The 24,162-nt window shown below is 38.0% G+C and overlaps 2 protein-coding genes and 1 long non-coding RNA gene across 5 annotated transcripts; 1 reads left to right on the top strand and 2 right to left on the bottom strand.

The window, feature by feature from the left end:
* Positions 1-785: 785 nt before the first annotated feature.
* On the bottom strand, positions 786-2,946 carry LOC149036934 (interferon-inducible GTPase 5-like). Its single transcript, XM_089188642.1, has 2 exons — positions 2,772-2,946; positions 786-2,126 (listed from the first exon to the last, which is right to left on the bottom strand). The coding sequence occupies exons 1-2, from the start codon at positions 2,944-2,946 to the stop codon at positions 1,282-1,284; spliced, it is 1,020 nt and encodes a 339-aa protein (XP_089044768.1). The 3' UTR covers positions 786-1,281.
* A 2,234-nt stretch (positions 2,947-5,180) lies between these two features.
* On the top strand, positions 5,181-12,431 carry LOC149036933 (uncharacterized). Of its 3 annotated transcripts, XM_089190477.1 has the most exons (3): positions 5,181-5,304; positions 7,321-11,658; positions 12,049-12,431. In XM_089190477.1, the coding sequence occupies exons 2-3, from the start codon at positions 7,356-7,358 to the stop codon at positions 12,069-12,071; spliced, it is 4,326 nt and encodes a 1,441-aa protein (XP_089046603.1). In that variant the 5' UTR covers positions 5,181-5,304; positions 7,321-7,355; the 3' UTR covers positions 12,072-12,431. The 3 variants fall into 3 exon arrangements, with proteins under 3 accessions (XP_089046603.1, XP_089046602.1, XP_089046604.1); XM_089190476.1 differs by lacking the exon at positions 5,181-5,304 and having other exon boundaries at positions 7,207-11,658; XM_089190478.1 differs by lacking the exon at positions 5,181-5,304 and having other exon boundaries at positions 7,207-11,638; positions 12,049-12,254.
* A 6,834-nt stretch (positions 12,432-19,265) lies between these two features.
* Positions 19,266-23,292, bottom strand: LOC149036932 (uncharacterized). The gene is made up of 2 exons (XR_016181930.1): positions 22,983-23,292; positions 19,266-19,430 (listed from the first exon to the last, which is right to left on the bottom strand). It is a non-coding gene; the product is annotated as an uncharacterized LOC149036932 (long non-coding RNA).
* Between the last annotated feature and the right edge of the window lie 870 nt (positions 23,293-24,162).

The raw sequence follows: 24,162 nt of genomic DNA, 5'->3' as shown, positions 1-24,162 counted from the left end.
CAAAGAAAAACCTTCGACAAACGGTGGTTTTATTCTTTTAGAGGATGGCTGGTGTGATGCTTAAAAAACCCATCATCGACAGGTCAGTAACTCAAACGATTAACTTAAAAAATATGTACCTCCCGGTAGAGATTTGCAAGGTTTTATTGGCTTGGCACGACAGAAAAAATAAGTTTTACCATGGAGAGAGAATCGTGAATTTGGTTGCACTTGCGGAAATTAAAGCTTGCATGTCATCTGTCGTTTTCAGGCTGTATGATGATTGACATATATACGGTTAACTGATAGGCTAAATGTGCATGCAAAATGCAAATCAAAGTCAACACATGTTGGGTATAAGCCCTCTTAGAGCCTTAATAAAACCTCACATTTTTAACTAGTAGTGTACATCTGACCGTCATAGCTTCATGATTGTTTTGTAAACTTATATATTTGTGACCCTTATAGCTGTGGAATTTTATCTGACAGTTTTTGTTTTTTTGTTTTGTTTGTCATGCACAGCGAAAATTTTTCACCTCCGGGAGCGTAGCGAGGTTCTGTATTTACTCTGTTCGTTTCGCTCTTTCCACCACTATGAACAATCCTCTGTGTTCAGTTTCTGCGCAAACACTCACTCGTGCGGTAGATAATCCTCAAACGCTTCACTTTCGAAGCCAGCGTTGGCGGAGGGGAGAAGTTTGAATTACAAGGAGAAGTTATCAGGAGATAACAGGAGATAGTTATCAGCATCTGGGTGGTGTTTTCAGCAATAGAAGAGACATTTTTAACACCAGATTTCGTTCAATTTCCTCACTTTAATTCCCGGCTATAAAACTGGCTAAAGAAAGTCCATTTCCTATCAAGAAGTGAGCCTGCCGCAAAATCTACCCACTATGACAGCGTAAATATTTTTGCCAACAGAGAAAATGTTCCGGCCATTCTCGGCAATGACTTCCAAAATTTTTTACAGTTCTTCAGCTTCATAGCATTCGTTCCTAATCCTTTTTACCATTATCATTATCGTGCACAGTTTTTAAAGTTGAGTAGATAGTACTGTCCCTGTTACTCGTTCTGAAAATTTACGAAAAATGCGAAAAATAGTAATTATTCACCTCTACCCTACAAGCCTTATTAATGTATCAATAAAACCAAGGGGTTAAATGCTATCATTAAATCTGGGTAAGTACAAGCGTAATCAAGATCTTAATAAAATTAGGCAGTTTTGTTCCAGGACCGCTAGTGCTACTTCTTCAATTTCTTTTAAAGAATCACGAAGCAGAACATATGTCGAAGCGCCAGCTATCACTGAACCCACGAACGGAATATAACGAGCGAATCCTGCGAAACCTTCTGCGGCAGCTTCCGACGCCAACTGAATAGCATTGGCAAGCTTATGTTAAGGTCGAGAAATTTCTTTTGAGTGACAGAACTTAGCCTCCCAAACCTTTCGGATCCTTCTTCAGGAATACCAAGCTGGGCTTTGTACTTTCTAACTTCATTAAATACGAGAGCGGCATCATCGACAATAGATAGCCCAGGAACTGGAATCGCCGCGATTAGAGCAGTTGCTCCTACAACATGAATCATCCGCCTCTTGAGAACCTCAACTTTTCTCTTCAGGATACCTTTTGACAAGCTGATTAGAGCATTCAGAGACAAGATGTGAATTGCTTCGGTAAGTCGACTGAAATCCCACTTGTCTGGATCATGGTTGCTTATCAGGAAGATGTCGTCTTCACTGCTGATGGGGTCGCCGGCCTCGTCAACCAGATTTTCTTTACAGTTGCGCCGGATTTTCTGTAACACAGCAGCTTCGCTGAAAGATTTCTTTCGTATTTCTGCTCGAACATTTTCATCGATTTTTGTGCGAATGAAAAAAAAGGACTTCCCCTGTTTCTTGATCTCTCTAGCCAATATGATGTGTTTCTCGGTAAATCGGTGACTTGCCAAGATAAGGAATGTATGATACTTATCCAGCTGCACTTTTTGGCGGTACGTTTCCAGGTCAGGGTAATTTGGAGTTCCAATTCCTGGTAGATCCCAAAACTTTACATTTGGATATTTTGGGTGATCATAAGATTTGGGCTCTGTGGTGCATTCATTGACATCAACCGGGGCAGCACCATCATCATCGTTGGTCGTGAAATCTTTTAATCGGGGGGAGGAGGAAAGTTTAATTGGGTAAACTTTCACCTGTTTTAGTCTATTCTGTGGCCAGTTATAGACCCCATCTCAGTCACTTCTGGTGATATGTAAACAACTTCTTAAAGTAAATTTTCGCACATGAATTAATCGTCGACGAGAGTGAATAATACTTTCCGTCAGATCATTGACTGTTTTTGGAGAAAACATTGTCGTGACAGTCCTTGCTAAACTAGTTTGGTTGTTTTTTCAAAAGTGTACATGCCCTTTTTTTTTCTTACGCGCTCTTCAATTAACTTGTGTCAGATTGTGACAGATACTTGTAAAAATGTTTCAAAGTTTGTTAGGAAGCCTTTTAAATCACCCTTATCTTATTCATTACGTACATGGAAATGTTTTGATGCAGCATCTCTCTTTAATTTGCATCACCTCTATTTTAACTATCATTTACCCGCTCAAATATTGCTCAATTTATGGAGGATCCTGCTGTAATTACAGCCCTAAATCATTCGGGATGTTTTGGAAGGAATTTAGTTCAGTTTCAGGAAAAAATAAAGATGTTATTCACCAGTCTAAGTCAGTCCGCCCGAGGCCGTGGGCTGGCAAATAACATATTTATTTGATGCTACTTCAGCGACACCGAAACCAACTTAAACTGATTTGCACCATAAACTCCAGTGTGTCCGCGGACTCATTATAGTTGTAGAAAACATAGTAGTTTCTTTTGCCATCGAGTATGATCATGTTGGAATACATGTAATACATACTACTACTCTTTGTGGAAGCCACAAACAGCGCTAAAATACACAACTGAACAACAGCCATTTTCCTCATCAAAGAGGGGCCTCGCCTTCACTGAGAAACAGCAGCCTTGAATGACCGCGTATTTTCGTAATTTGCCATTTTAGAGCCTTTTTTCTAATTACTTACGTTGTCAATATCTTTCAGTGGTATATTTTGTATTTTTACCTTTGTTTTGGCTTCAAAACAAGCTAAGTGCAAAAACAGAGAACAGGAAGCAGCAACTAGAGGAAAAAAAAGATATGCGAAGAGAATATTCAAGTGGAAAGTTTTCAGTGATAACAGGATGGGAAACCAAGGAAACCAGTTGTTTATTTCCTTTTTACGGTGAATCTGAATAGATCAGAATTGAATCATGCAAAAGCTGGAAAATTTGGTAACTTGAACATATAAGCACGGATATCTTAACCACTATTCCGATAAAGAGAAGTGATAAACTGCAAGCGAATGAAGTTAAAGAAGGGTAGAAAATACATAGGTAAAAAAGTGACATCTTAACCAGCTGAAAATTAGCCAGTAATATCTGAGAAACTTCCAAAAAGCAGAATCTATCTAAATTTAGGCAATTGGTCGGTAATTTTGGTAATTAATCAATTACCTTCGCTTTCAACCCATATTTACACAAAGTTTCCCCAATTTGAATACATATGTACTTGACTTAACGTCTAAGTATGTCAGTTGTCAATATATCTGATGACTCTTAAGTTCAGGAAATTGAATCAAGCCACGTCACTGTTTGTTTATCTTGAAAAATGCAGCCACACTTTGAAAGTCTCTCATTTTGCAATCAGTGTCACCGAGTTCTTTCGATGATATGACCCCTGCGTTAATTTCGAAATCGACTTGATTAACTCGGCATTTTTACGAGGGACCAGCGTTTGCTCAGGGCACAGCAAAAGGGCAACTAAATGTCATTTTTGAAAAATAAATTAATTACCCTGCCTTCGAGACCTAGGCAGCATGATTTTTGTTTTCGTTCAGCCGCAACGAACAAACGGTTTCTTCAGTTTTGTAATGTAGCGAAGGCAATAACAAAAAAACTGTTTTGTTACTGCCTTGAATTGTGAGTTTTGATTTGAGGTTACTGTCAACAAGATCTGGTCAAATTTCAAACTTCCATTTTATTTACTCTTTTTTTAGAGAAAACATTGAAATTAAATTTGCTGGGAAAAAAACAAACTTTTAAAACTTTCTTCGATACTTTATAAGCTTTTCAGTGATATACAGTTTTCCAAGTGTTTCTTTGAAAGTAGGGCGCGTAGAACAAAATGTTTTTTTCCAGAATTTTTCCTTGTTTCCTTACATTTCGATGTTTTCTGCGCATTTTTTTGCCATGATATTTGTCGTCTTTACTTGAACTCCCTCGACTAGGCCACACAGTTCATGGTCATCAAGGCAGGCAAAAGAGTGCTAGTTCCTCTTTTTCCTCCTTCTTGTTCCTCACTGGGGAAGGGATGGAAGTCAAACCCTAGATCAAAAATTGGCACATACTTCTCCAATTCCAATATTTATCACTTACACTTGAGATTACTGTGCGAGTATTGGGAAAACTTTGAGTTTGAAATGTTTTCAAATTGCGCCGGCAAACATTAAAAGTGTGACGTCCAAACAAGCTGTGTTTACATACTCTCATCTAAACTAACTAGTTGGCCTATTGAGAGCGTGCGAACTATCTCAATTATTTTATAACCATCATTAGTTATAAAATTGTGACTTGCAAAACCGAATTACAGTCACTTGGTTTTTTTTAGTAGTTTTGGCTTCGATCATGCAAATCACACCCGCTAGAAAATGAAAAGTTCACGAAGACAATGAGTTTATTATCACGCAAAGATAGCTTAGCGTTAAAAAGAAGAGACTTGCGTTGTACTGTGATTGATCTTGTGATGAAAATCAAACCTCTCAAAGGGGTAAACACTGAACCCTGACATTTCCTGTTGGAAAAAGAATAACACTTTTCATTTTCCATGTTCAATTACATCATGACTGATAAAAGTGTGACGTACGAAACCGAAATACTGTGTACTTATTGAGTGGTAGGGGGCGCAGCGAGGTCCTTTCTTCATGACCCTGAGCTTAATATTTTCCCCACTGGTCCCACCAAATTCTGTCAATAAGCATTTCATCATATGACCACTAACTGTTAAAAATTTTTAACCTAAATGGGACGCGATAGACGGGCATACGGGCACACAAAAAAATATGCAATTTAAAACTTTTCCTTTTATTTCGATTAGCCCCGAGGGGGAAGGGAATATCCTGAACACACGTGATCTGGATGCATTAAACACTGTGACAGCGGAAGTTCGGAAGGTTGGGAAAAGTAATTCGTTATTTTTGTTGTTTCATTTTGAAAGCATCAGCCACATTGTCAACATCTTGGTAAGTGCGATTGAAAATCTTTTCCAGTCACTCGGTTTTTATCAGCCTTAGTCATTTAGTAACTGTAGAGAGGTAAGGCTCTTATGGCAAAGCCCAGTACCTACTTTATCCCTTTATTATTTACTTTATCCAGTACCTGATCTTTATGTTTGCAATATGTTACGTTTCGAGTATTAGCCCTTCGTTAAAGCGGTTGATGGCGCGATTGAATCGTCACCACAGTGAAATAAATTGATTCTACGGCGACTTTTTTAAATCTCTGTGGCTTTATACCGTATAATTTATCCTCATTAACTAAAACAAGGTTATTGAGTATCGTTCAATTTGAGAAATTGATGATCATAAAACTAGACTGTCCCACGCTGACATCATAGGAAATCCGTAGTGCTTCATTACGTGGTTTTCCAGAGGCTATGATCTGCACTGGCTATTAACTTGACACTTTTTTAGGAGAGTTTAACGATCGATTCAGAGATCGTGGTAGATTCGAATTGAATTTCCGTTTTGTACTTGTACACAAACGTTTCATGGTCGAGACATCATTCACTTAAATTTTTAGATACTAGCGGCGGGTTCTACGGTACATATTTTTCTAAACGCCGTTATCCGTTTTTTGCCTGTTTAAGCGCTACAGTCTCCCATAAGAAGATAAGTTATGACGCTGCGCGCCCACGAAGAGAGATGTTTTTATTTTCTTAGAGAAACTGAAACGTTCTTAAATTCACTGTTATTGCATACATAGTATGAGCCTACTTTTGCGTTGAACGGATGCTTCATATCCTCACCGTAAAATTGCTTTCTTCAAACCGTAATGATTTTCTACAATATATTTCAACCTCATTAACAAGATTGTTAATCATTGTTTAATTTGAGAAACTGATGGTGTCCACAATCATGTGATCAGAAACTACTAGCGGCGGGTTCTACGGTACATATTTTTCTAAACGCCGTTATCCGTTTTTTGTCTGCTTAAGCGCTAGAGCCTCGCATAAGAAGATAAGTCATGACGCTGCGCGCTCACGAAGAGAGATGTTTTAATTTTCTCAGAGAAACTAAGACTTTCTTAAATTCAATGTTACTGGATACGTAGTATAGGCGTACTTTTCCGTTGATCGGATGCTTCATATCTCCACCGTTAAATGGCTTTCTTAAAACAGTTAAGGTTTCATACAATAAATTTCAACCAGAATGTAACTACGATTGTTCAGCATTGTTTAGTTTGAGAAACTGATGGTTCCCATAATCACGTGATCAAAAACTAAAATCAATCCTATATTAGGACATATTTGTCATGCAGAATGTCCTTTACTGATGTCAACAGAGGCGGCCCAAGCTCACACTCGAGAAAAAGCAAACGATTAATTCATGAAAGCGTCACGCGTTGTGTGACTCGGTGTTAACTTACCAGAGTTGAACACGTCATAAGGAATTGTATGGGGAACGAAAGATGGTCGATTTGAAGTTATAAAAATGTGACGTACAAAACCGAAATAGATTCACTGCGGAGTAAACTACGGATCGGTTTTCCATATCGGTTCATGAAAAGTTGATTATCGCTCACAGATAGCTTACCGTTTAAAGAAAGAAGCTTCTGGTTCTGTTGGTATCGATCTTGTAATGAAATTTCAATTTTCGAAATGGATGGACACAGAAGCCTGACGTTTCCTGTTAAAAAAAGAATGAAATAATTTATTTTTACATGTTCAATTCTATCATTGGTCACAAAAGTGTGACATACAAAACCGAAATTCATCCCCCACCTCTCCCTTCCTCAAAAGAAATATGAAGTATTATTAAGTATGACTATTGATTATTACTGAAAGTCAAGCCACCTCCTATCTCTGATGTCATTTGCTTGTTGCCATATTTCAGTCACTGGATTAACGTCTTCAAAGGTAAGACCAGTGATGTGGTTATGTTCGAGCAAATTACCGATCCACTCCGTCCGTTTTCTTTTTTTTTTTTCTTTTTTTGTTTAGTGTTGTGTTAATAAAAATAATGTTTCCCTGATAACAGGAGAGGATTGCAATGGAAACCTAACAGCAGAAGCCATGACACCTTTCATGAGCATCGCCTTACTTGTTGCCCTTTTCTTGCTCAACTCAGATCGCATTCAGAAAGCCATTGAGATATGCAGCGAATGTTTGATTTTGCTAACTTGCACCGATCAAAACAGCAAAGACCAATTTGATTCGGCACTGCTACAATTTTACAGCGACATCTATACCATTCTTTTCAGCGCGTATCGTCATATCTCTGACTACATGAGTGCGGAAAGATACGGGAGGAAACTGTTTGACTTATACAAAGAGTATGGAATTATGCTTTATAAACTTGGCAAACGCCTAAAAGCAAAGGAATATGTTGAGAAGGCCCTTGCCATAACAACCAAAATTGGCGACAGAAGCGGAGAAGCATCATGTTATGGAAACTTAGGTACTGTGTTTGTGTCGCTTGGCCAATACGACAAGGCTGAAGAGTATCTCCAAAAAGCGCTTGTCATCACAACTGAAATTGGCGACAGAGAAGGGGAGGCAGCTAACTATGGAAACCTAGGTACTGTGTTTGTGTCGCTTGGCCAATACGACAAGGCTGAAGAGTATCTCCAAAAAGCCCTTGTCATCACAACTGAAATTGGCGACAGAGAAGGGGAGGCAGCTAACTATGGAAACCTAGGTACTGTGTTTAAGTCGCTTGGCCAATACGACAAGGCTGAAGAGTATCTCCAAAAAGCGCTTGTCATCACAACTGAAATTGGCGACAGAGAAGGGGAGGCAGCTAACTATGGAAACCTAGGTACTGTGTTTAAGTCGCTTGGCCAATACGACAAGGCTGAAGAGTATCTCCAAAAAGCGCTAGTCATCACAACTGAAATTGGCGACAGACAAAAGGAAGCATCATGGTATGGAAACCTAGGTACTGTGTTTATGTCCGTTGGCCAATACAACAAGGCTGAAGAGTATCTCCAAAAAGCGCTTGTCATCACAACTGAAATTGGCGACAGAAAAGGGGAGGCAGCTAACTATGGAAACCTAGGTACTGTGTTTATGTCCGTTGGCCAATACGACAAGGCTGAAGAGTATCTCCAAAAAGCGCTTGTCATCACAACTGAAATTGGCGACAGAGAAGGGGAGGCAGCTAACTATGGAAACCTAGGTACTGTGTTTGAGTCGCTTGGCCAATACGACAAGGCTGAAGAGTATCTCCAAAAAGCGCTAGTCATCACAACTGAAATTGGCGACAGACAAAAGGAAGCATCATGTTATGGAAACCTAGGTACTGTATTTGAGTCGCTTGGCCAATACGACAAGGCTAAAGAGTATCTCCAAAAAGCGCTTGTCATCAGAACTGAAATTGGCGACAGAGAAGGGGAGGCAGCTAACTATGGAAACCTAGGTACTGTGTTTGAGTCGCTTGGCCAATACGACAAGGCTGAAGAGTATCTCCAAAAAGCGCTAGTCATCACAACTAAAATTGGCGACAGACAAAAGGAAGCATCATGTTATGGAAACCTAGGTACTGTATTTGAGTCGCTTGGCCAATACGACAAGGCTGAAGAGTATCTCCAAAAAGCGCTTGTCATCACAACTGAAATTGGCGACAGAGAAGGGGAGGCAGCTAACTATGGAAACCTAGGTACTGTGTTTAAGTCGCTTGGCCAATACGACAAGGCTGAAGAGTATCTCCAAAAAGCGCTAGTCATCACAACTGAAATTGGCACCAGACAAAAGGAAGCATCATGTTATGGAAACTTAGGTACTGTGTTTAAGTCGCTTGGCCAATACGACAAGGCTGAAGAGTATCTCCAAAAAGCGCTTGTCATCAGAACTGAAATTGGCAACAGAAAAGGGGAAGCATCATGTTATGGAAACCTAGGTACTGTGTTTATGTCTGTTGGCCAATATGACAAGGCTGAAGAGTATCTCCAAAAAGCGCTTGTCATCACAACTGAAATTGGCGACAGAGAAGGGGAGGCAGCTAACTATGGAAACCTAGGTACTGTGTTTGAGTCGCTTGGCCAATACGACAAGGCTGAAAAGTATCTCCAAAAAGCGCTTGTCATCAGAACTGAAATTGGCGACAGAAATGGGGAAGCATCATGTTATGGAAACCTAGGTACTGTATTTGAGTCGCTTGGCCAATACGACAAGGCTGAAGAGTATCTCCAAAAAGCGCTTGTCATCAGAACTGAAATTGGCGACAGAGAAGGGGAGGCGGCTAACTATGGAAACCTAGGTACTGTGTTTGAGTCGCTTGGCCAATACGACAAGGCTGAAGAGTATCTCCAAAAAGCGCTAGTCATCACAACTGAAATTGGCGCCAGACAAAAGGAAGCATCATGTTATGGAAACTTAGGTACTGTGTTTAAGTCGCTTGGCCAATATGACAAGGCTGAAGAGTATCTCCAAAAAGCGCTTGTCATCAGAACTGAAATTGGCGACAGAAAAGGGGAAGCATCATGTTATGGAAACCTAGGTACTGTGTTTATGTCCGTTGGCCAATATGACAAGGCTGAAGAGTATCTCCAAAAAGCGCTTGTCATCAGAACTGAAATTGGCGACAGAAAAGGGGAGGCAGCTAACTATGGAAACCTAGGTACTGTGTTTGGGGTTTTTGGCCAATACGACAAGGCTGAAGAGTATCTTCAAAAAGCGCTTGTCATCAGAACTGAAATTGGCGACAGAAAAGGGGAAGCATTATGTTATGGAAACCTAGGTATTGTGTTTAGAACTGTTGGTGATTTTGAAGCTTCGGAAGTATGCTTGGAGAAAGCTTTATTCATATCCAGAGATATTGGAGATGGAAGAGGAGAGTTCGAAATCCTCGGAAGTTACGCCGTTTTGTATTTATACCAATATAAAATCAAAGACTCCCTGTCGTGTCTTCATCTGTGCATTGAAAAGTATGAGGAGCTGAGATATTTCTTGGGCGCCAATGATCAGTTCAAAACATCATTTCTGGAGGACACAGGAATATTTCCTTACAAACTGCTTTGTACTTTGCTTTGTGACATCGGAAATGCTCGGGATGCTATTTATGTTGAGGAGTTGGGTCGAGCTAGAGGCCTATCAGACTTAATGGCAGAGAAGTACTCGGTTGAAACGCACATCTCTGCTAATCCACAATCTTGGTTTGGCATTGAGAACATTTTAAGAAAGAAAAAAAACTGTACTTGTCTGTACATTTCCTATGATCAGAATCGTCTGCATTTGTGGATCTTGAAAACAAGTGGAGTCCTTCACTATAGAAGAGTATCACCAAAAGAGAATCTAGTTCAGGCTGGGTTACCCAAAGATTTGTCTGTGAGTCAATTTTTGGATGATAATTTCCGGAGTCTTGGTATTTTGCCCACTAAAGATTGTGAAGATCGGTCTTTAAATACGATTAAATTGCAACCTCTCTACCCTGCGCAAAAGAGCTCAGCAAGATTGCGACTCGTGGAGGAGGACGAGGACGAGGACGAGGAAGAGGAAGAGAAAGTGATTTCAAGTCTACATTTGTGTTACAAAACGTTCATTGCGCCCGTTTATGATTTACTTGATGAGCCTGAAGTCATTATTGTTCCTGACCGCAGGTTGTACAAAGTTCCCTTTGCTGCCCTGAGTGAAAAGGAAGGAGCCGAATACTTGTCAGAGACCCATAAGATCCGTATCATTCCTTCGTTGACAACACTCAAGAACATTCAAGATAGTCCAGAGGACTATCACAGCAACACTGGTGCCCTGGTAATAGGCAATCCCAAGGTTAATTGGCTGCAACCATTGCCAGCTGCGAGAAAGGAAGCGGAGATGGTCGGACGACTGGTGGGTGTTCCGCCTCTAGTTGAAGAGAAAGCAACGAAGCAGGCGGTACTTGAGCGGATAAGTTTAGTGAGCTTGATACATTTTGCTGCCCATGGTAACGCGGAAAGAGGAGAAATTGCACTCTCCCCCATTCCTACTCCCAACAGTCAAAACGCTATCCCACCGAAGGAAGCTTACATGTTGACGATGGCTGATGTCTCACGAGTGAAAGTCAGAGCTAAACTGGTGGTACTTAGCTGCTGTCACAGTGGAAGTGGAGAGATAAGAGCCGAGGGAGTTATAGGAATTGCCCGTGCGTTCTTAGGATCCGGTGCTCGCTCGGTGTTGGTTGCGCTGTGGGCCATTCCAGACTCAGCAACAGAGCAGCTGATGAGTCGGTTCTACGAACACCTCATTGAAGGTGGAAGTGCCAGTGAATCCCTTCATCATGCCATGAAGTGGATGAGAAAAAACGGCTTGAACAAAATATCTGAGTGGGCTTCGTTTACGCTGATTGGAGATGATGTGAGACTCGACTTTGACACGCAGAGGCAAGACTCAGTGAGAACAGGTATTTCATAAATTAAAGTTAGATTAGACGTGAAAATGGTTATGACTTACTGGTCGTTGACCGGATGGGGATCCTTTGTTACCTTGAACATCAAGGCTAGTTTGATATCTATCTATCTATATATATGTACATAAATATAAATATATATATATATATATATATATATATATATCTACACACACTTTTTTTTCCTTTTTGAAGAGTTACTATCTCCGCTCTCTGGTGTAAAGTATAGAATCTCATATAGTATAGATGCCTCTCTACCAATGAGATACAAGTAATAGCCAATTATTTATATATATTGTGCTTGGTGTAATTGTGTTTGCTTTATATCCAAAATGTTAATTGAGGTAATGATAAATTGGGTTATTTCAATTTTTTTTCTTGCAGGAAAAAAGACCCCGATAGAGTAAATAATGACAAGTACTCGAAGGGAACAGAGTTAAAAGACTTTTAGATGGATAAATTATTAGAAATAATAGAGAAAACACTCTATCCGGTATTTCATCGACATTAAAAAAAAGAGCTATCCCAGGTTAGGGGAGATCTAGTCCAATTTTTGGTGCTTTCTTTACTAATATTCTCAGGAGGAGGTAATGGTTATGTACTCAACAATTTTTTGTTTTTCACGCAAAAATTATATTCTGATATAAAAAGCACGAAACAATGTTAACCTAAGAAAGCCTTGTGAATAAAACGGATTCAGTAAAGTTAAGACATTAAGCGTTGCGCATCCTAAAAATAAATCCGAAGCACTCCACATTAGAAAAAAATCCTACAGAGCTTAAAAATACGACTAAAAGAGGGGAAAGCGGATACCTGACGAAGTTCTGGAGAAATACGTGTCTGAAGTTATCTGCTCCAGTAGAGAAGTATCACTTCCGGCTTTACAAAAGCTCAAGAACACGCTGATGTGGAAATGTCACATTCAAAATCACATGGCCATAAAACATTATAATAAAGTTCGGATATAACGCGCGCTGTCATTGGTTGAAAGAGCGTGCTCTATGAGAGTATAGAGCATAGAACTGAGATAAAGCCGTCACGCCATCTGCCAAATTGTACCATGTTTGACCTTTTCCGGGACTTCTTTTTAGCTTTTTTCCGATAATTGAAAGTGAAATTTCGGAACAAGCGAGCCGGCAAGTAGTAGCAGAAGAACCAAAGAAAGGTTTGTAAACATACCAGGCGCCGTTATTTACGTTATTAAAACGTGGGTAGATACGAAATCCTCAAAGGAAAAACAAAATAGACAATCCGAGTTTTAAAGATTTTCACGCTCAGTTAGATTGTAAGCTTACGTACGGTAATGAAAATCAAACACAGCCAACACTCGTATAGTATATAAAGTTCAGAGTTCAAAAACAAAACAGAACAAAACAGAAATGATGAAAAATATAACAAAACTGGCATAACTGTTAAAATTCCTACTAATCATGACGGTGTCTGAGCAAATATGATCATGCTGAAGTCCATCGCAGCTCACTTATCATGGCGATCTCCGGTCATCACAGTAAAGCAAGCCTCAGAAACTACATCGGCCGCCCTTCGAGTGAAAAAATAAGAGCTCGCTCTGATATCCTTTCCGATGTGTTGAGTGGAAAGTCACTTCGGTCACTGCAGCCGTGTTTTGCGGCGCTGTCATCCCGAGCGATCTTCATGTTCCGGTGAAATCGGCTGTCGTTCATTTAAAAAACACTCGCCTTGAACAGTTTGTTTTCTACCTTGTCATGTGAAAAAACCCGCGTGTTTTTATGAGCCATAATTCGGCTTTAGTTCACTGAACATTTCACTTCAAGATTCTGAATTAAAAACTTCAGGCAAAAGCGTTAACTCAAGAAGTTAGCGTTAACTCAAGAAGTGGGAAGAAACACTCGACTACGTCTCGTGTAACTCCCTACGCTTGTTTCGTGCTCTAGCCGCTTCCTAAGTGCTTTATAACAGAACAGAGCACAGTCAAGGCTTCTCTATTTGTTAATTAAAGTATATCCTGGCCAGAACTGATCTTTGGAGACAGAAATTTAAAATCGCTTGCGGGTGGCGGGAGTGTCATGCGGGCACGTCAATACTTCAATTTTTAACTGGTCACTTACCTTTAAGTTTAAGACAGCATACGTACTCTTGTCATTAAGCAGAGACAAAGCTTTGTCGGGATATTGCTGTTTGTCCATAACCACAACACAATTACCCTTGTCAGCAGATAACACGAGCCTGTCCGGATCCTTTTTGAGAGCTATAAGCGCATTGAAAACATCCTTTTGAATGTTTTTGGGAGGAGGTTTAGATCGTGACGATGGCGGTTTGCTTCCTGTCGCCTTTTTACACCTCGTCAGAGAAAAAAAAAAAGGCCGCTAATTAGTGATCATATAAAAGGACCTCTAGTTACAGCGTCTAGATCACCCCTGATGAAGATAAGAGATAAGATAAGATAAGATAACTTTATTTATACACGGTATTTCCATCAGTTGTTAATTATCTATAAAGGTATATCTATCTTCCTAACTATAATAAAATCTAATAATAACAATTCAAATAAAAGAAACAAATAAAAAATCTGCTTTTCATGGAGGCCGTGTCTAAAATTTACTTAAAATTAAGATATTACTTTAAACTGTGGCGACTTAATTTAGATTTGAAATCGGTCAGTGAAGACGCTTGTCTTAGGTCTAAGGGTAAGTCGTTCCACAAGTGAGCTCCGCTATACAAAAAACTTCTCTTAAGATAATCAGTTCGAGGTTGTGGAAGAACTAATTTGTTTTCCGTATTCCTTAAACGATAAGCACTTATATTGTCACGATATACAAATCTTGATCTCAGATAATCTGGTGTCATACCATGTAAAGTTTTATACATTAAGATAGATTTTTGTTCCAATCTTTGATAGTAGAGTCTTTGCCACTCTAGTGCCCGGAACAAATCATCTAAATTACTATCATAGCTCGCAGACATTAGGATGCGAGCTGCCCGATTTTGAAGCCTTTGCAGTTTTTCAGAAAGGCCCTTGTTACAGTTTCCCCACACTACATTACAATAATCAAAATGTGGTTGAACAAGGCTATTATAAACTTTAATTAGAACATTAAATGGAGTGAGGTGCCGAATTCGTTTAATTGCACCAATGGCACAAGCTATCTTCTTAGAGATGTTTTCAATATGACACTCCCAGTTGATATTTTGATCGACATAAACTCCAAGGGACTTGGCGGAGGTTACTTGTTCTATTGCGACTTCGTTTATAGTAAGAGAAGGACTTTCCGTAAATTGTAATAACTTCTGCCTTGATGCAATAAGCATAAACTCAGTTTTTGTCATATTTAGGGTAAGCTTGTTAGCATTCAGCCATTCGTACACATTACTCAGGTCGTAAATAAGGCAATAATTTATATGATCAAAGTCAGTACTAGCAAGCGTCAGGCTGGTATCATCTGCGTACATTCTGGGTTCCGAATATGTCAGACAATGTGGTAAGTCATTAATATATATTAAAAACAGAAGGGGTCCCAAAATTGTTCCCTGGGGAACACCACATCTTAGATATTTCGGAGTTGACTTACAAGAATTTACATGGCAAATCTGTGTTCGATGATCTAAATAAGAAGCAAACCATTGATGACTGGTCCAACAAATCCCATAGTATTGCAATTTTCGTAGCAAAATATCGTGATCTACTGTATCAAATGCCTTTTTGAGGTCTAAAAACACTACGGCATTAACAAGACCACGGTCTATATCCATTGCCCAACTATCTGTAGCTTCGATAAGTGCTGTGAGCGTGGAATGCAAAGACCGAAAGCCAGATTGATGGCACGAGAGAAAGTTGTTGTTAGTTAAATAACGATAAAGCTGATCGTAAATTATCCGTTCAAAGACTTTGGCCACAACTGGAATTATTGATATTGGTCGATAGTTAGTCGGATCAGAGCGCTTCCCAGTATTTTTATACAATGGAGTGACTCTGGCAGATTTCCACTCATCGGGAAAGATGCCAGTCATTATGGATTGATTGAATAGATGAGTAAGAGATTCCGCTAGAACATCAGGACATTCCCTTAGAAGTTTTGCTGAGATATTATCTAATCCAGTTGCCTTTGACTTGCAAAGCTTTGATAGTAGTGCAAAGACATGTGTTGGTGTTGTTTTTTCAAAAACAAAATTTTTATCAGTTTCAATAAGAAATTCTTCGAAGGATTTATCAACTTCTGACACGTCTCTACTAAGGCCTGGCCCAATTTCTGTGAAAAAGGAGTTTAGCATTTCTGCTATATCCGTTTGATCTCCAGAATTTACCCCATTATATTCCATCTCATTAATAACAGTTTTAGTGGACTTTCGTGAGGTCAGTTCATTGATTGTTTTCCATGTTTTCCTTTGATCTCCACAACAATTGTTGAAGGCATTTTCATAATAAGCTTTTTTTGCACTATTAATTTCCCCGTTAACTTGATTTTTAACTATTCGAAATTGGTCCCAAATAACTGGATCCTTTGTCTTAATAGCCTTTCTTTTGAGGCGGTCTCTGAAATTCATCCTCTTTTTCAGAATAGCGGTTATCCATGGGGATTTAGAATCTCGTGTCCGTTTGGTCTTCGTCGGTGCGTGCTTTTCACATACATTCAGGAATAATTCTTTCCACCTCCTCCACATATCATTAGGATCATATAATTGCTTTATTTCATCCCAAGGTTGAGCTAGAATGTCCGCGTAAAAATTTGCGCTATTAAAATGTTTAAACTGTCGATATGTTATCAAGTTAACTCCTTTGGAGAAAGTCGGAATTGAAATTTTTCGATATGCATAAACTAAACTGTGGTCACTTATGGCGACATGAGACACCCCCGAACGATACACATTTTCTGGCCGATTTGTGAAAATCAGATCAATTAAAGTACTTGTAGAAGGTGTAATTCGAGTAGGTTCGTTAATGAGTTGTTCCAATCCATAAATGTCTGTTATGTTCAGAAGAGCTCTTACATTTCCATTGTCTTTGGATTGCAAGTCACAATTTAGATCCCCCATGAGAAAATGTTCTACGTTTTCAGAATCTAATTTGCCTAATAATGTGTTGATGTGCGTGAAAAGTTCATGGAGTGAATTTGGGGGTCTGTACCATGAAGTAATAACAAACGGTTTTAAGTTGTGTTTACGAATTTCAATTGATATTATTTCCAGGAGCTCACTGTCCAAATCTGTGCGTACAGAATAGCTTATGTTTGAACGAATGTAAAAGCATACGCCACCACCAAACCTGCCATTTGTTGACCTGTCACGGCGTATTATATCATAACCCTGGACTTTTACCTTTTTACCTGTGATGAAGGCACTAGACAGGAGTGTCGAAAGGTTGGGTCTATGAATTGTATCTTCTTCGGTTACATTAATTAAATCTGCAAACCAGAGTAGCATCAAACTATGTCTGATTGTCCACCTGGTTGCCGTGTGAACTTTCATGTATTAGATAAGAAGGCATTTGCTTACCTTGGCTCCTTTGATCACTGAACCAGTCGGCCTACAGTTAATGAAGTTCGGGATCTTTTGGTCGGTCCATGGAAGCGCGCTTGGCTATCATCTTCAGATCGCCGAACCATTGATTCGAAAATTCCGTATTCCCTCGCTATCTCTCGATTGTTGTTAACAGCTTCAGCTTCAATTACGATTTTCAACCTGAAGTTGAGATCATTAGAATGACGGCGAGTGTTTGGCATGATTGTGCTGAATGTAGACTTCGCAAGATGATGTTCACCAGGTGAAGTAAATTTGCGACTACTGATTTTGTTGATCGAATTGTTTTTATACTTTAAAACCATGTTTCCCGAGAGGGAAGGCTAAAAATTAATATGTACCGATAGATGAAATTAGAAGATCCTCGCAGCTAAGAACACTACTGAAACTAGTAGTTGTAAGTAGGACTACTAGTTTCAGTAGTGTTCTTAGCTGCGAGGATCTTCTAATTTCATCTTTCCACCGCAGTGCAAATATGTGAATTTTCATATATCTAAAATCTTTATGTACCGATAGGTTGTATTTAAATGTGTGACTTTTTTTTGCCTTTTGTTTATCTCATGTGACTAAATGTGTGACATTTTTTCGGCTTTTGTTAATGTGTGTGACATTTTGCTTTTGTTTAATCAAGGCTTTTGTTTGTGCGCGTGGTCGCGTGTGCGACAATTCTGCTTTTGTTAATTAACGGTAAACTAAAATCAATACGCGAATTTTTCGCTTTTTTGTAAGTTTATGAAAGAATTTACAATAAACTTGACCGATCTTTACTCCCCAAACAACGATGCGCCTTATAACCAAGTATTTTAGCGATATTTTTAGTTTGAAAACACGCAATAATGAAGTTGCCGAATTGGGGGTGCGTCTTATAGCCGAGTGCGCCTCATAACCGAATAACTACGGTAGTATGGAGGTAATTACCAGCACTGATCTGGTTCTTACTTGTTCTGCACTTTTCCATGCAGACCGTTTCCTGTGAAACGATCATAATCCATGTATTTTTGTTTTGAAAGGCACCAAATTTAAAACTAAAAAGTTTAGTCCAATTGCAATGTAATAAATCACTTGCTAACTTTTCTTGCTCAAATTCTACTGAGGAATATTGGCCATCCGCTGTTTTTGTAAGGAACTCAGGAAAATGTTCTCTTGTATGGCCCTCAGGCTTGGTAAGAAATTATCATTTGCAGTTATGGCTGAATTAATCTGCTGCAAATTTACATTTATAAAATGAACGAGAGACAGTTGATTTCATTTTGATTCATATTTTATATTTTAAATAAGGTTGACGTGGTGGGCATGGTCACCACATCCACTGTGTAGGAGTGGCCTCTCCCTCCAAAGTTGAAACATTTTTTATTTCTTTGATAGAAAAAAAAAAAAAGAAATCAAAAGTTGAGGTAAGGCAATGCACTTGCGAGGAGATGTTACCCAACTGACAACTATACTCACAAGATCTAAATAAATTACCCTTTTGCCCTAAAATCCCTATTTGTATTATCATAGATTTTTATCTTTCAATGCCTGCTTATGGCAGCTTTTGTTGGATTGGAAATAAAACAGTCTTTGTATATGTGTATGAACTGGAAACTGTTGCAATGGACCTTCAAAGGGTTTTTTATTTGATCTATATTAAATTTTAATTTCTTTGTCAACAGTCAAAAATAATCATATAGTATCACCTTTTTTTTCCTTCTCACCTTTAAATCTTTGAAAAATCATTTAATCTTCTATTTGAGAATTGTTAAGAAATGGAATTTATTTTAATACAAATAGGGATTTACACTGTTTAGTAGTATCATTTGTGGCTCTAATGAAACAAACAATGTATTTTCACAGTTGTTAGCTTCCAATCTTTGTAGGACAGTTAGAAAAAAACTTAGTATGTATGAAATGGAAGCATCATACCATGGAAAATGCTTGAACAATTTTTATCCACTTGTCGCGTTGATCAAAAAAATTCACTAGTTCACTAGGCTCACATGTTAATTTTTGTTTGATGCAATAAATCTCATTTGCGCACATTTTCCATGAAAAAAATCCCTATTTGTTACAGATTGAAAAATATTTCTTGGGCCCCATACTATTTCTAAAATTTAATTTCTTTTCGTATGAGCATGGTAAATTAAAGATTTTCTGAATACTGTGGAAAATGGCATCTAAAACAAATGTTAGCCTAGTTTATTGTAATGTCAGTTGTTGTTAGGTTACTGTTTACTTTACTTCACCATTCCACTTCTTCCACACCTTCTCTTTATTATCATTTTTCTTGTCCACATCTATTTTATGAAAAAACAATACTTGGCTTGAACAAATTTATTAAAAATACTGCATAAGTTCTATAATTGTATTAGAAAAGGTCTCTTTGAAGTGACAATACTGAACCAAGTCATACTCACATTGCAAAATTATGAACTTCTACACTTACCTAAATCACTACCCAAATATTTTACCCACTGACCCCACCAAATTCGGTCATAAGCAGTTTATCATGACTACTAACTATTGAAAATTTCAACCTAAATGAGACGCGATGGAAAGGCTAACAGGCACACAAAAATTATGCAATTTAGAACTTTTCCTTTTTATTTCGATAAGCCTAGAGGGGGGAAGGGAATAACCTAAACACACGTGATCTGGATACCTAAAACACTGTGACAGCAGAAGTTCGGAAGGTTGGGAAAAGTAATTCATTATTTTGGTTGTTTTATCACTTTAAAAGCATCAGCCTCACTGAAAAGAAAATTTATTTTGAGTGGCAGTATTCTCAAAGGTTAAAGCAAGGTTGAATTGTCTTTGCTGTAATAGAACTTGTGCCTTAAAGTGTAACTCTGTACTTTAAAGGTGATAACTTTCCTTTACTGTTATTTTTAGGTTAATTCCAGTTCTTTAATTAATGTTATAAGTTTGGAAAAAAAATTGAAAATGTATTAAAGGCAGGTGTTACGACCATAAAGAGTCTTCAGTGTAACATAAGTAAGGGAGAGTTTCGCTAGAAAAAGTACTAAAGGAATTGGCGGTTCGAGCCCATTTCATGAAAATGAGCTCAAACACGCCAACTCTACATTACTTTCAATATGATGGAAATAATTTGATAAAAATTATATCATGACATTAATTGGTTATAAATATGGTATATAATACTGATATGCTATAAATGAATGAATTCTGAGAAATAAATGACGGTTTTGATGCAAGGAAATTGACACATAGGCCCACGCGGTGGTGTCATTGAAAACCAGGAAGTCTATTGTGCATTAGAGACTTTCCCGGAGAAATGAGTTATCAGATTGCTATTGTTCTTAGGTCATGGATTAACAGTAAAGTTTTTCAGTAAAGTTTGATAAGAGAAAAATGTTGTAAGAATATGAAACTTGAAAACGGTAACATAAAATAATTATGTGTATATTGCGGTCAGGTTGAAAGATATGACACTGTTCATGAATTTGATGATTTTATAATAATAGACATAAGATGATCCGAAAGTCCGTTTATCATAGAAAGTAGCACATTTCTAATATGATTACCAGTTTAGGATGGATGACATGCAGATATCAACGAACGATAAAAATAAGATATTAGAGAATTTTGAAAAGATTGAGAGTGTGCTACCTCAGATTCATGGCGATCGTAAAAGAATGGTCAACATCATTTTCATTTTAAAACAAATACTTAAGAAGATAAAATTACAATACAAAAATATACCAATATCCAAATCAAAAAGAATATTTATTTAGCATTTTATAAGAAATATTGGTGTCGAATTCAAACACCAATCGGTGATGATATCAAAAAATTATTCGGAGATGAATTTTTGTGAATACTATTTGTCCCATTTATCAACCAAAGGGCACATATCGATAATGATATCAACAATAACCCTTACCTGAGTCAAATAATCTTGATCATCGTATGATTTGCCTGTCATAAAGGAATACAAATCAACCAGTATTTTTTCATGTGATGTGTAAGCAAAACGACATGGCTCGATTTTTTTCTTATAATTTCTTATTACACTAGTAATACACCAGCTCCAGGTATAGTCCCTAATACGATTGGATTTATTGTCACATCTCCTGCTATCATCCCACAAGCAACAAGAGATGCTGATGATAAATTACACACTAAATTCAATCTTTTGTACGCTCTCCTGTATAGCCCAAATTTTTTATGATAAAATCTGTATAAAGATTTCATTTAATTGATCTTCAACAGTACTTCTATTGATATAACTGAAATAAAAAATGTTTTTTTTTTCATATATATGTATACGTTTGCTAAAATTCAGATTAGTTTAAGGATAATTACGTGACTACGTTTGATGAAAGTGATATACTGGTGTTTTCTTGTTTGATGCATAAACGTGTTGTAAAATTTAAACATTTCCAATTGTTTTAAGTATTTCTAATTTTTTTTCGGATACGACCATTAACGATGAAGAAATCGCCCTCTTTATATCACCGACATTACTGTCTATCTGTCCATTAAATATTTCTATATAAATGTTATATAATTTTAACCAATTTTTCTAACCAGAATCTGGCTGTATTCTCCACCAGCTAACATACCGTTATTTTTTAGTTCAAAATAAATTTCATCTCCTGCTGTTAAATGGACAATGTAGAATACGCTAATATCAACCCAATTACCTTTTGTGTCTTCAATACTTGTGACGATATTATCAAATAAATGAATTTTAAAATTTACACAATATAATGAAACTCATACAACCCACATTCTTTGATGACTAATTTGTCATTCTCAATAGAAAAGTGATAATTTCCTGAATAGAGCATTCTTCACGGATTAATTTAATTTTTTTTCATTGTTATGTTTCATTGTATCACTGTGGTAGAATACTACAGAAGGACTACAAAAACATACTATTCAATAAGCAACAAATATATCATAAATTGAAAACCAACCGAATTAGGTAAGAATATGAATCATCACCTCGGAAGCTACGAGCTCAGTAAATTGTCACTCAGCTACTCTGATGATAAGCGATACATTCACGAAGATGGTATAATATCTTGGACATTCGCAATTTGAAGACGGGACGTCACGCAAAAGCTGTGACAAGTGCCACAATCTTCATAAACAGTGTCGTACATGATCAATTCCAACGATTGAGAAACCACTTTTGTCAGATGAAATAACCTAGTTAGTATCTGGATATCTTTCACTTCTTAAGAGCTGATTTCATGTACGATGCATCGGACACTTTCTGATTGGTCGCAAAAATCATGCGACTATCATAAGAGCTCAAAACAATAGCAATGCTGTACTCATTTCCTCGGTAAAAGTCCCTGTTGAATTATATCATCAACTTCTTGTTTTTCTAAAAATGTCACGCAATTAAATTCCACGTTTATGATTCCACGTTTATCCACGCTATCTTGCTGCTACCAGAAATGTTCACTCGACCATGACAGGATGCAAATGACTTATTTTTCATTTTACGACCATGATGAGTGCGCACACCGCCTGACTTTCAAGAAAGCTGTGATATGATTTATAGCATATCAGTATCATATACCATATTTATAACTAATTAATTAAAGTTATGATATAATTTTTATCAAATTATTTCCATCATATGGAAAGTAATGTAGAGTTGGCGCGTTTGAGCTCATTTTCATGAAATGAGCTCGAACCGCCAACTCCTATACTACTGATAGCCTCAAACAAACTGCTCACAAAAAAGCTTCTTATCAGCGGTGACGGGAAAGGGAATTGTATACAGAAAAAGGAACTCGACGACGTGGCATACTGAAAAAGGCTGACTTCTCTCTTCTCTATTTAGTGTTATTAGATACGAGAATACTTACCCCCGAAACACGTTGATAAAACTAGATTTTCCAGCTCTTGAATCGCCAGTGATACCAATGTTTACTCCTTCCTTCTCCGATCTCTCCAACTGGTTCTTAAAGAATTCATTAATACCCGACACACCATTTTTGTTTACGTACTCTTTAACCTCCTCCGCGTTCATTGTCTCCCAATCGCTCATTGCCTCGGAAACTTGGCCAAAGCTATCGATCAGTAGATAATTTAAATGAAAAATTTTTGTGCTAAAATGACGAAGCAGTGTCGCAGAACAGTAACTCCTAAAAGTTGTGGGAAACTTTATCTTTTAAAAGCGCATGACATCCCAAAGTTTGATTGGTCAATTCTAAGCGACCTGCCGATTATTCTATCACTGGTGTTAAGAATGACTTTGGACTTTGACCTCGTCTTGAGCGCACGCGGTCAGCTTGGCAAGTCCTTTACGAACGGTTTAGGCACAGAAATTTACTTTTTTGTGTTTCTAGTTTCAACCGCACGAGGATTTACCCTTCAGGTACATTAACATGATTGTCTGTTCGTCTTTCTGCGTGTATTTCTGATAGTATTTGGATCATTTGTATTTTTAAGGCTGTAAAATTAACCGTGCAACGCCCCAAATATGATCGGAATGTTGTTTCAAACTCCATTTCTTTTATAAAGGGGTAAGTTTCTAAAGAAACTGTGGTGCTGCGTCGGTGGGAGAGTATAGCAGGTAATTTAGTGTTAACAACTGGGTTGAAAACGTAAATTAGCCACCGTAAAGGGTAAAAAAGCTGACGTTTCGAGCGTTAGCCCTTCGTCAGAGCGATGGGATCCATTTCTTTTATCTTTGTTTTTTGAATAAATAATTATCAGGAAATCCTTGTGGTTGGTTGTTGTCCGGAATCGTTCTTACCAACTGGTTTTCCATTACACGAGCAGAGAAGAACGTATTGCGCAGGCCCACACAAGAGTGCTAAGACAACAACAATCTAGTTTTAATGCGGTGCCGCTTAATCAGGTTCGACACAGGCGGCCCAAGCCTCAGCTGTGAGATGATCATCTTGCAAAATAACAGTCATAGCGAAATTATAAGAGTTCGTATGAGAATATTTACGACCGCTCTAAGGAATAAAAAAATAAGTCAAATCCTCAATGAAAATACCTCGCCTTATTCCACAGTGCATCGCTTGTTATCTGACC

Source organism: Pocillopora damicornis, chromosome 12 (genome assembly GCF_964200805.1).
Source record: "Pocillopora damicornis chromosome 12, jaPocDami1.2, whole genome shotgun sequence".
NCBI lineage: Eukaryota > Metazoa > Cnidaria > Anthozoa > Scleractinia > Pocilloporidae > Pocillopora > Pocillopora damicornis.
Note: the sequence above shows the minus strand (reverse complement) of the source record. Positions and strands in the feature narration are given on the sequence as shown.